The sequence below is a fragment of the Pelophylax lessonae genome (assembly GCF_965119305.1).
Source record: "Pelophylax lessonae genome assembly, chromosome: 2".
NCBI lineage: Eukaryota > Metazoa > Chordata > Amphibia > Anura > Ranidae > Pelophylax > Pelophylax lessonae.
In genome coordinates, this window is record NC_138769.1 from 372,478,459 (window position 1) to 372,491,594 (window position 13,136).

Sequence of the window (13,136 nt, forward strand, 5' to 3'; positions counted from 1 at the left end):
GGCCACGGATGCTATAGCTGGGGAGGAAAATGCTAGATGATATTGGCAGCCCTCCAGCTAGGAAATGATATCTGCCGTGTCTGGCTTTCTGCAGCTTCTAATACACACTGTTAAAGACTCAGTGTGCAATGAAATTAGGGTGAGCAATTTCAGCACAGGAGAGGAGCCTGCACAATGGTGCAACACTGAAAGTAAGGCTGGAGTTGGCCTTTTGAAATTGCTTCACTAAGGATATATGGTTCTGTCCAAAGACCAGTATATGATATACAGGCTTAAGGCTCCGTTTCTACTAGTGCAACTTGTCATGCAACTTTGGACACATAAAGTCACCTGACAAGTCACAGTCCATTGATTTCAATGGCACCCGTTCCAATAGATGCGACTTAAAGTTGCAGCGACTTTGAAAGGTGCCTGTACTACTTTGATGCAACTTTGAGTCAGAGTGTGTAAAGTCAGGTCAAAATTGCACTCCCTGTTGCATCAAAGTCACACTGCAAAAGCGTACTCTAAATCGCGCAACTTTGGCGTTGCACTAGTGGAAATGTAGCCTAAATCAATGTTAATGTATTGTAAGCATAAAAGCAACTTATTTAAACGTGAAGTTTAACATAAAATAGCTGGATTACTTTTATACGACCAGTGACTAATATTGTAGTATGTGGGAGAAACTGAAATTTGTTATGACAGAATTTTCCCATTAGACATTTGTTTAAAGTTGAATTAAAGCTAAACAATTTGAAATAGCTGACAATTAGGGTTTTTATGACAGAAGAGAGCCTATTGGTTTCTTCTGTCATAACTACTACTTTCTGCCCATCAGCGTTAATGTACACTGTTCTGCGCATGCGCAGAACAGCATACATTAATGGTACCCCACTGTGTCATGAGTCATGATGATGAGCAGGAGTGACGTCATCGTAACCTGCCCATTCAAGCAGCTGATCAAAACACACTGAGAATGAAGACCGGGAAAAGATGGACACCCCCGTGACCAATGGGGGCACTGGAGGACCTTATTTGACAGGTAAGTCTGCCATTATGTTCTAGTATGTAGTGGATACTTGCACATTGAGTCTAACCGCTCCTGGAGGCCCATAAGAAAATTGTGGCATTTAATTCCTCCTTGTGATTTTAATGATAAAATTAGGACATTCCAGTGAATATGAAATCAGTAATATAGTCAAGTAATCCTGTTTTATCAACTCTGGAGGACAGTTGTAGGCAGCATTTTTAGTGATTATACAGTGTAACTTTGCTGGCTTGGCGTCAGCTGGCTGACACATTTCTAATGTTTTTTTCAGGAGTTCATATCTGAACTGGAGCAGAATTCTGAAAAAGTGAAACGACTAAAAGCCGAGCTAAAAGATTTGCTAGAGAAACATCCTAACTCTCCTGAGGCTGAGAACTGGAGGCAGATGCTGGAAAATCTTAGTAAGTACTACTTTGATGATAGAAATATGGAAAATTTGTATCTGGGTTTTTTTTTTATTAGTCCAAACACCTTTCCTGCACAAAAAATATTTCTTGGAGATAGAAACCGAGTTCTCTAATCTAAAATTACAGATGTCAAGATCTTAACTATGAATAATCCATAGAATTTTATGCTCACCAAGTTTAAGATTTACCCAGCCTTTATTATATAGTATAACCAAAGCTAGCTGCAGGATGCTATTACCCTGAAGGCTAAGTTTACTTTTTCAGGCAGAATTTCACTCTTCATAATAAATAGAAGCCTTTTCTAATGTCTTTTCTGCCCTCTCACTTACCATGTCTATGGCAGCTTTCAATCTGCACCTCTCAGTTCAAAATTTTACAAAAGGCATCTGAGCCCATCACTTCCTGTAACATCATGTGACCTTCCTGGAAACTTCATGTCCCATCATGCACTGCCTTACTGCATCACAGAATAGGGTGTTTACACCTCTCTGGACCATACCTCCCTCGTTACTAGACCACTTCTTTTATTATTTCCACCCACTTTCCTACTTCTTACTTTAGGGTGGCCAAATTTACCATCAGCTATGTAGTCCAAGAGCCTGCCTGATTTGATAGAAATGTAATGGATAGTTCAGGTGCGTCCTTTTATTCCATAGTTTTGGTAAATCTAAAGGAAACTGTAAGAGATTCCACAATCAGATTGCATAGTGTATGGCCAGCTTTATACAAGTACATGGGAGGGAGTGGGCAGAGACATTCACCTGTCATTGTTCTTGTTTAAAGACATCAAGTTTCACAAAGAGTGCAATAAGAAATGTAAAGGTGAAATCAAGGCGGCTAAAATAGAACACGAGATACATATAGCGGAAGAGAGTAAAAAAAAAACCCCAAGAAATTCTTTAAGTATATAAATAGTAAGAAAGCAAGGCCAGAACACATTGGCCCCATAGAAGACAATGAAGGGAATCTGGCCACATAGGACAGGGAGAAGGCGAAAGAGCTAAATAATTTCTTCTCTTCAGTCTTCACAAAAGAATTGGGGGGGGCTACACTAACCCAGCTTGTAATAATAAATTAAATAATACACCTCAGGAAGTACCGCCATGGTTAACAGAAGATAGACTTAGAACTAAACTTGAGAAACTTAACATAAATAAATCACCGGGACCTGATGGCTTGCACCCGAGGGTTCTTGAAGAACTCAGCCAGGTGTTAGCCAGACCATTATTCTTGATCTTTACGGATAGTCTACAGATGGGAATGGTGCCAGCTGATTGGAAAAAAGCCAACGTGGTACCAATAATTAAAAAAGGGCCGAGATATACCCCGGGTAACTATAGACCTGTCAGCCTAACATCAGTAGTGGATTTATGAAAAATCGTTCTTGCCAGACCAATCTATTAACCTTCTACAATGAAGTGAGTTGCCATCTAGATAAAGGAAGGCCTGTGGATGTGGGTGTATCTGGACTTTGCAAAGGCATTTGACACAGTTCCCCACAAACGCTTACTATACAAACCAAGGTACGTAGGTATGAACCTGGATAAAGAACTGGCTCCAGGGGAGAGTCCAGAGGGTGGTGATAAATGGGGAGTACTCGGATTGGGTGGGTGTGGAAAGTGGGGTCTCCCGAGGATCAGTCCTGGGACCAATCCTGTTTAATTTATTTATAAATGATGTAGAGGAGGGGATATCTAGCTCAATCTCGGTATTTGCGGATGATACTAAACTAAGTAGGGCAATAACTTTGATGCAGGATGTGGAAACCTTACAAGCAGACCTGAGCAAAATAATGGAGTGGGCAACTACATGGCAGATGAGGTTTAATGTTGAAAAATATAAGTTAATGCACTTGGGTTTCAGAAACACAAACACAAGCTACTCACTAGGGGGGGAACCTCTGGGGGAATCTCAAATTGAAAAGGATTAAGAGAGGTGCATGGAAGCCAGCCAGCCCCCAGTCTGATGTACTCACCCTCCAGTCTGCCACCAACCAAGTAGACCTGTCTCATGATATAAATAAAGAACAGGGGTTTAGTTGACACGCATTTGCAAACGCATGTGTAAGCTGCAGGGCCACTACACGGCACCCTGTTTTTACCTTTAGTCCTAACACTTTTAATTTGAGTGTCTCCACACTGGGAGCACATGGCTGCTAATGGATGGATAGGAGGCAGGTGGGAGGGAGCCGCCCAAACCTCCCCCAACCCACTTCCATCCATGACTGGTCTAGTATCTCAAAACTCTAATAGCTATGTTCTTGCGATGGTACAAACTGAAAACGACCAGCTGAGAAGCATACACCTCCAACCCCTTGGCGGATGCAGTGTAAAACACAGATTGGGACTTTATATGAGGCAATTGGCCTGTATAGCACAGTACCTCCATCCCTAATTTCATAAAATATTTGGGACTTTACATGAGACAAGCAGCCATTGTTTCTGGGGGAATCTAAGATGGAAAAGGACCTGGGGGTACTAGTGGACAACAGACTTGGCAATGGTATGCAATGCCAAGCTGCTGCAAGCAAAGCCAACAGAATACTGGCATGTATAAAAAAAAGAGGGATTCACTCCAGAAATAAAGAGATTATTCTTTCACTTTACAACGCTCTGGTCCGGCCACATCTGGAGTATGCTGTCCAGTTCTGGGCACCGGTCCTCAGGAAGGATGTGCTGAAACTGGAGAGAGTCCAGAGAAGGGCAACAAAAATAATTAGGGGAATTGGAGGATCTAAGCTATGAGGAAAGACTACAAGCATTGAACTTATTCTCTCTGGAGAAGAGACGCTTGAGAGGGGATAATTATCTCAATGTACAAATACTGTACTGGTGACCCTAGCATAAGGAACAAACTTTTCAGAGAAAGGGAATACAATAAGACAAGTGGCCACTCACTAAAACTAGAGGAAAAACGGTTTAACCTTAAAATACTTAGGGGGTTCTTTACTGTCAGAGCAGTGGGGATGTGGAATTCTCTTCCGCAAGCAGTGGTATCAGCGGGGGGAGCATTGATAGTTTCAAAAAATTATTAGATGGGCACCTTAAAGACCACAACATATAGTGGTATACAATGTACGGTTAACCTAAAACACACACACACACACACACATCATAGGTTGAACTGGATGGACTGATGTCTTTTTTCAACCTCACTAGCTATGTAACTTTCAGGCTCCATTCACATGTAGTGTAGTGGGAGGACACGTTTTTCCCGTGATATGCATAGGGCAGCCTGTTGAATTTTTTTGGGCTGCCCTACATGCAACAAATGTAAAGTAGCTCATGGGGCATTTTGGTTTATTGTAGTTTGCACGTTTTTTTATTGTGCATTTGCCAAGTTTGTTGCACATTTTTAAATGTGGCAAAATGTTTCCTTCTCCGTTTGGGGTGCTGTTAACAATTAATGGCACTAAAAGCGTGACTAGTACATTTTAGGAGTATAAAGGTGGCCATACACTATACAATCTGATTGTACAATCTATATAATTGGATAGATAGGCGTGTTGTCCTAATCTCCCTGTATCCAATCAGACAGGCCCTTCCATTACATAGTTGATAGTAGATCTAAAAGTGATTGTACAATCAAATTGTATAGTGTTTGGTGAGCTTTACAGACTTCCAGGGAAACACTTTTCTATTTTCAATACTACAGCTCTGCTCCACATAGGCTGTTATGTGATTGCTCAGCTCCTGCACACTCTGCCAAATGAATGATTTATGCAAGAAGAACGTAAGGTACAAATGGACTGATCAACAGAGGAAGACACTGGCTCACTGATAATGATTGCATTTAACTATAGAGGATGGCATGAGAAATATTCTGGGGGGGGGGGGGGGGGGGATACGAGGTGTGTGATAATGCAGTCAGCTGCATAAGTACTTTCTTACTAACAGTGTCCTAACAGTATATTACCAGAAGTGACAAATTCTCCAAAGACAACACCGACAGAAGTAAAATATGGGATTCCTGTAATCTGTAATTCTTTGTATTATTGTCTTTATCCATGTTGCACATTTTTCCTCACTTCCTGTCTGGTAAAACTGCAACAACAGTAGGTAATGTTAGGAGATATCCCTCTAACAGAGCCCCGGATAGCAGTAAAGCCTCATAGGGGTTCTAACCTTTCTCCACTCCGACCTAAATTAGTACAAAAAGTATTGGCTATAGACACACTTTAAGTGCAGTGTTCAGTAACCCAATGCAGCCAACGAGAAATCACTTTTAAAAGTTGTTACTTTTCCATTATGGATTTTGGATGATTACTGTGGGTACAGCAGCTTTCACTTTTTGATTTAAAATTGCCACTTTCCTCTTTAAAGGACATTTTAAAAGGTTCAAAAGTAAAACATGGAGGCTGCTATTAAACGGATTGTAATGAATCTGCACTGTGATAACACGTGTGGCCGCTGGCTAACAAAGTTTGATATACCCAAACCAAAAACGTTCAAATGATGCAGCACAAGTCAATATAACAAAAACGTACAAAAAAATAAATAAGCCAAGCGTGAAGTCTCTCTTAAATCAGTCCATATATATTCAAACAAAGATCTTCCACCATCCACCAAGCCATAAGCTGTAACAAGTACAGCAGACACAGCGTGTTTCTCAGGCACAAATCCTCCCGAGGTGTATGCACTTCTACTCCGGAATCACTCCTATTAGGCAGCAGCAAAAGGCAATTGCCAGTGAAACAGAGCTCACCAAGGAGCCAACAGAAAGCCAGTAAAAGTGTAGTAGTTTAAATATAGGTTTATTGTAGAACAGAGCCAGCTATCTAGTTTAAAAATTTGATAACAAAAAAACTGTAAAAACTCACCAAGAGAGACCCAGAATCGTACATTGGCGCTGAGATTGTGCTATTGCTTACCTTTCCTTCTGAAAATGATAGGTGTTTGGCTATCATGCTGATTTTTTGGTGTCCATTCTTTCAGTCATTGACTGGTGGACATTTGCAAAAACTCTGTTTAATGTATAATTTTCGCTTTATTAATATTATAACAGCTGTTTTGCAGATAATACAGTAACCGGATGGTAACATGAATTCAATTGAATTAACCTTAAAGGTTTTAGGCAGAAATAATTACAAAGATGCATGTTTATGATTTGTGTATGGTCTGTTACATTAGATATATCTACAGTTCCTTTCAATTCCACAAGGCTTGACTTGTACGGTTTTCTTTATATTTTGGCCCCTTTCACACTGTCGCGCTGAAGTTTGGCCGCAGCATGGGTGCAGAGCAATGTACTCACAGTTTTTGTGCAGGTTATATGCAGTTTGATTCCCTTCGACTTCTCTTATGTGTTGCATTTTTGGCAAGTTTTCTAAAAGCGCATCAAAATGCAGCATGCAGGACCCTTGGCGTGCTTTCAGAAAACGCTCCATAAACACAAGACATATTAGAAATCTATGGGAAACCAAAGGTAACCTGCACAAATACCACAGGCACATTGCGCTGGACACTACCATAGCGCGGTAGTGTGAAGCCGCTCTTAGTGTTTTTTTTCTATTCGTTTTTTTTTTGTTTTTTGGACTTTCGAATATTTTTTTGGATTCTATCTCTGCTTGGGCTTTCATTAACCTATTATATGCTTTACAATTGCAACTTGTTCACACATGGTGGACAGTATGTTTCATTAATTTATCAAAATGTGTGTGCCGCTTTGAGCAATTTCGGCAAGTTGTGCAGGAATATAAGATGTTCTGTATTGCCTTCCTTATTTAGACAGTCAGTGGGATCGAGCTAACCAAGTAACCTCAGAACGCCAGCAGAAGCTGGAAGAATCTGCTAACCAACTGGCCTTGTTCCAAACTGCTGGCTCTCAGCTACGTCCATGGTTAACGGAGAAGGAGCTGATGATGAGTGTCTTGGGACCTCTATCCATTGATCCCAACATGCTGAATGCACAGAAGCAGCAGGTTCAGGTAAGGGAAACATCTAGTATTTAACTGAAAATCATGGTGTGTAACATAGATTGACATCAACAGGGCATCTAAACACTGATGTGTCAAAGAGAATCCTGTGGCAAACAGGCAAAACTATTTGCTTTTTACTAAATAAGCCTTATTCAAAAGAGAACAAGGGTGTTCATTTAGAAGTTCTTTAACCAATCCCAATCCATCTTGTACTAGACAGAGTTCAGCAAAGTGAATTCTGATTAGTTGCTGTTGATTACGGCACTCAAAGTTGGCCTAGCCTGAGATGTACTTTTTCATGGTAAATGTATGTAGTAGTAAAAACAGCAGTGCAGTGCTTGCAAAAATCAAAATACTCCTAACAAGTGATTACAATGTGCATAACGTAAAAAACCTCAGCATGAATTAAACATCAATTGAATGCATATAAGTGCATGAGAATTATGAACTGAAAAGTCTCAAAGGAAAGCTCAGAAATGATTTGAGCAATCTTCTCAGTGTGTAGCAGAAGAAAAATTAGAATGTGTATCCCAATCGCCTCAAAGCCTTTCAGCAATTGGACCATCAAACACCACCACGTTGTCTAAAGACACAAATCACCCTCACTCAGGAGAGGTCAAGTAGCCCTTTTTTTTGATAATTCACAGAATCTCCAATCTCCCTCAGGGCTTTTATCAACCGATTACTCCTCTGAATATACCATAGATCAATATGCAATAAAGCTCCATGCAGAAACGATGCCATGAAAAAAAAGGAAGAGACACTCTCCATATTGCAAATCAATCAGGTAAAACAAATTTTAACAGGGATAAATGCAGTTACATAAGTTAATGTTAATCAAACCGTTCATATCACATGAATGGTCTATTTGCCTAAAACCAAGATGGAGCGGCTAATTTGCGCATGCGTAGTGGTGTGTGTTCCATTTTGACATACGTGACAGGTGCACCTGATGTCACATATGACAAAGCGTGTTGGGCAGAGCTGAAACTCAACTGCGCATGCGCAAATTAGCCGTGGTTTTGGGCAAATAGCCCATCCATGTGATACAAACGGTTTGATTAACATCTACTTATGTAAGTACATTTACCCCTATTAAAATGTGTTTTACTTGATTGATTTGCGTGAGAGATGTAGAGTGTGTCTTCCTCTTTTCATGGCATCATTTTTGCATGGAGCTTTACTGCATATTGATCTGTGGTATATTCGGAGGTGTTATCATTTGATAAGACCCCTGAAGGAGGTTGGAGGTATTGGTTCTGTAAACGACTATAAAAAAAATGCTACTCGACCTCTCCTGAAGGAGAGTCATTTATGTCTGGTGAGCCCCCACCTTTATACACCTATTTTTTCTTCTGCTACACACTGAGAACATTGCTCAAATCATTTCTAGGCTTTCCCTGGGAACTTTTTAGTTTATAATTCTTTTGCACTTCTATGCATTCAATTGAAGTTTAATTCATGGTGATATTTTTTACATTATGCACATTGTAATCACTTGTTAGGAATATCTTATATATCTTACCTTGTATTAGGGTATTGTGCTAGGGGCTTAAAGGTGGAACTAACTCGCAACATCCCCCCCAACTGCTGCATGTACTTTTTATGATCCATATATCCGACATCCTCTCCAGGCGTTAATACTGGTCCAGAAACTTTAAAACTTCACTAAACAGTGCTGGAGGCTATATAGCAGAATATTGCTTGCAATGATGAGTGCCCTTTGGTCAGCGATGGCCACCTTACCATGCTGGCTACTGAGAATATCTTAAATACTTTGTTAATAATTAGGGCTTCATGAGATAGCTGCCTGAACTATGTAACATCCCTACTGATCAATGTATACACAAATTATAGATTCACACCTGAAGAAGTGAATGCTGTTCATTAAACATAAAAAGAGAAATCTTAGGTCTACAAAACATTCTGCTTACTACAAAAATGCTCAAATGTAAAGCATAGGCTATACGGTAAGCTAAATTAACCCTGGAGAAATGAAAGGAGAACTCGGGCAATTGTAAACAATTGAAGATGTATTAATAGAGGAATCAGGCACAATTATTGGTTTTTATTCATATACAAAATTTTATGCAAAGTTAAAACTATTACACTTTATAAGATATATTTACCATTGTAATAGTTAAATGTACCTAAAAAAAAGTCCCATCAAAATGTTTTGTGTATACAATGATGGACACCATCCCAGTACAGAAGGAGCCTTAAAAGGATTCTCATTGGTCAGTGCAGTCATGTGGCCAGCGCTGACCAATGGGTGTTCGACGCTGCTCACCCGCATTATGCTGTTACACAGCCTCTGGCACTGCGTAATGATGTTTTAAAGTGATTGTCCTATCAGCTGGAGAGGGAGTAGGAAAAATAATAATCCTATAAAGTACATGCAGTGAGTTATGTTGCACATCCGCATAGCACTGCATGCAAACTACATATCACATACAACATAGCATAGAACTGGGAAAGGATGGGGTTTGCTATACAGGACCTCACCCTGGCTCATGTTTTAGCATGCCCACAGTCCTCGGTACAAGAGCATTGTTTTGGGCATCAGAGGGTTGGGTAAAATGATTAGCATCTAGCCCGCAGATGCTTCTGGAAGCCACATGAAATGTAGCCTCACCTCCTTTGTAGTCTTGAGAAGCAGTGAGGCATGCAGGGAACTAGATTTGCAAAGTGCAAGTAAGTACTAATAGCTGCAGTTGGAAGAAGGCTTTGTTAATTTTTTGTGTTCGTAGCTGCACATGCATTTCGCATCCCCGGTTCCAGATTTTATGGACATTACATATGCAGGCAATATTTTCTGTGCAGCCCAGAGTCCATCTTTAAATATTAGCCCTTATTAAATTCTTTTAAATGCAAGTTAATTTTTTCAGTAAGCTGGAAATTTGGAACTCCTGCTTTTATTTTAGATGTTCATTATCATCAACCATTATATCATCATTATATCAGCCAATTACTCACTTGTGCAAATACCTTTGATAAAACAGCTGTATTTGTGAACAATCTATATTTCTCTATCGCTCATTGACAGACGTAGTCCTCGGTGATACAGCACCTTCTGGTTATGTTGCCTCCACAGGAGTAGGACTAGACAGGAAATAAAATGCTCTGGCCACACCCTAGGGGCAGTCCCAGAGGGTATATCCTCTCTCTCTCTGCCTCAGCAAATCAGTTTTTTTCTGTCTAGTCAGGAGTAAGGACCTAGATACCTTGCTGGGATCTTCGGTCCTGGCAGGATTTTTTTCTTAGAAAATAATTTTTTAAGACAGCTTTTTTTTCTCCAGTGTTCCTGTGAGATCTTCAAGCAAGAAAGCTGAACTGGGCGACGGGCTGGATGTTGAGATCCAGTGGTCACCCCAGTTCAGCCTACGAGCGCGTGCAGGCCATAGCTCCGCGCTGGGTCGGCCGCGACATAGTCCCACTGGACGGGGACTGACCCTGCGAGTTAAACGTCTCGCTGAAACGCCAAAGACCATGAGTCACGGCGCCCGTATTGGTCGACAGCCCTCCTACCTCGGTGGAGAGGGGTACTGTCAGGAGTTGGCGCCCGCCTGGTTCCGGTATGGTGAGTAGTATGTTCCCCCTGACGGGTCTTGTGGTGAACGCGGGCCCCTCTCTGTAATGGTAAGGATGGGTTCCCCTCTATCCTACAACATGTCACAGATCCCCCTAATTGAGTGTGATTTTTGTGTACAAGAAGCCAGGTGGCTTGGTTTGGGAGCTGACAATCTAATTGTAAAGATGTGTAAATGATTGTAGTCAGTGGCAGTACTAGAACTTTACTGTGATAGTATAAGGTATCCTACCTGTCAGTAGCCACAGGGCGATGTCTATACATGTATACTGCATTCCAGATCATTCCTCCAGCTAAGCAGCGGTCCGCATACGGCCCGCTAGGGTCCGGTACCTCCGACCACGCTGACCACCATGAGGGTGAAGGGTTGTGAGGCCGAGATCCTTCTGCAGACATGCCGCTATTCTGTGCAGGCCGCCGCCATTGTCTGGTAGATCGCACGAGGCCGCCATTTTGGTGTAGCCTCGTGTCTCCAGCATGGGGGCGGCCATGTTTGAGGTGACTCAAACACCTCATGGAGCCAGGGGGAGGAGCCGGCAGGCGTGTTAAGGGGCGGAGCCGCCTCTTTTACCCAGGAAATAGGGCCAAAGACTTCCTGTCTGTAACAAGACAAGCACTGAGCAAGCTGATGAAAACTTCTGTGCATCAGGGATGAGCCTTGGGGGTCTGTCTCTCTCTCTGTGGGGTCCAAAAAGGCAGGTAACACTGAGGGGCGCTGTTGCGACTGGGGGACACAAAAAAAAAAAAAAGTTTTTTTTTTTTTACTTTGTCATTTTTTGTTGCTGGCAAGTGTCTTGTATAATCATTGACCCTGCCGCATAGGTATCCCCACCTGATCCCCTCAAGGTGGCCGCAGGACCCTCCAGTACCCCACTTGTTTTTAATGCATTATCGGCAATTTTGGAGTCTTTGGTATCCCGGGTGGAGGTGGCCTGTCAGGGACGGGGGTCAATTAGCGACCCCCGCCTACCCCTATTGTTTATCAGATACTTCAGATACGGATTCGGAACTGGTCAATGCAGTTGCAGGTCCCTCTTAGGGGGCTGTTGTCTCAGGTAATATCTCCTCAGCAGTGAGGAGCACGTTTCTGCCTCCGCCATAGCACAAGAGTGGTGGATGCACTAGTTGTGTCCGTCCGGGAAACCTTTAGTCTTGAGGTTACACCGGCAGAGGTAGCTGAGACTGAGATTCCTTTTTGATACTTGTTAGCCTACCAAAAGGGCGAAGGATTTTCCTTTACCCAAATGGGGTCGTTTTGAAACGAACCCCTGTTATTTCCAAACGCATGGCTAGGTGCTATCCGTTTGAGGAATTCCTCTTTATAGGATAGACGGTACCACCTGCTGTCTTGCCACAGACTGTTAGGATAAAAAGACCTCGTAACTAACGAGGACCTTCCTTTTCTGCTCATATAGAGTTGTTCGTTCCGCGAGGGCGGGCGATAAGGCGAAACCCTCCAAAGCCCCTTTAGAGGGGTTTCAAAGGGCGCTGGTCGGGTAAACAAAGAGTCCGGCTCAGCCAAGCCTGAAGAATATAGCCTGATGCGCCCCTACCCATCTCTGGGGTGGGGGGGGGGGGATGTCTTCACCGGTTTCTGGAGGACACAGGATCGAGTTTCGATCACTTCCACCGGTGCGATTCTGCCCTTCTAACATTGAACGGTTTCAGGGGTTCTATTCGAACCTATTCACAATGCCCAGGAAAGAGGGCAAGGTGCGTCCAAATCTGGACTTGGGAAGAAATAGAGTCCATCCGTACAGTGGTGGCCTCCCTGCATAAAAGAGTTTTCCTGGCGTCCATAGACATATAGGATGCCTATCTTTATATCCCCATCATCGCAGGACATCAGCGTTTTTTCGCTTTCCCAAAGATCATCCCTGGTTCCCACCAGGAGACTGAACTATCTGGGCCTAAGGTTGGATACATCCTGGGCAAGAGAGTTTCTCCTTGCTGGGAAACTCCAGAAGGTTCAGTCAACGATTCGGATGTTGCTGTCCGTCAATTGGCTGGGACTGATGGTGGCCTTCTTAGAGGCAGTACCGTATACCCAGTCTCATACCCGAATTCTCCTGAAGGAGATTCTTTTTTAATGGAATCAGAATTCCGATTCCCTGGACAATCGGATCCGGTGGAGCGAGCGGACCAGGAAGTCTCCGATGCTCAACCAGGGGAAGTCATTTCTTCCGATAGTAT

The 13,136-nt window shown here is 42.4% G+C and overlaps 1 protein-coding gene across 14 annotated transcripts in view; it reads left to right on the forward strand.

Annotated features, from left to right (window-relative positions):
• The window catches only part of MACF1 (microtubule actin crosslinking factor 1), a 483,848-nt gene that overhangs the window by 309,986 nt on the left and 160,726 nt on the right, over nt 1-13,136 (forward strand). For all 14 annotated transcript variants that reach the window (XM_082247546.1, XM_082247537.1, XM_082247539.1 and 11 more), the window contains 2 exons: nt 1,302-1,431; nt 7,164-7,363. In XM_082247546.1, the coding sequence (XP_082103672.1) occupies nt 1,302-1,431; nt 7,164-7,363 (330 nt within the window). The remainder of the gene's footprint in view (nt 1-1,301; nt 1,432-7,163; nt 7,364-13,136) is intronic.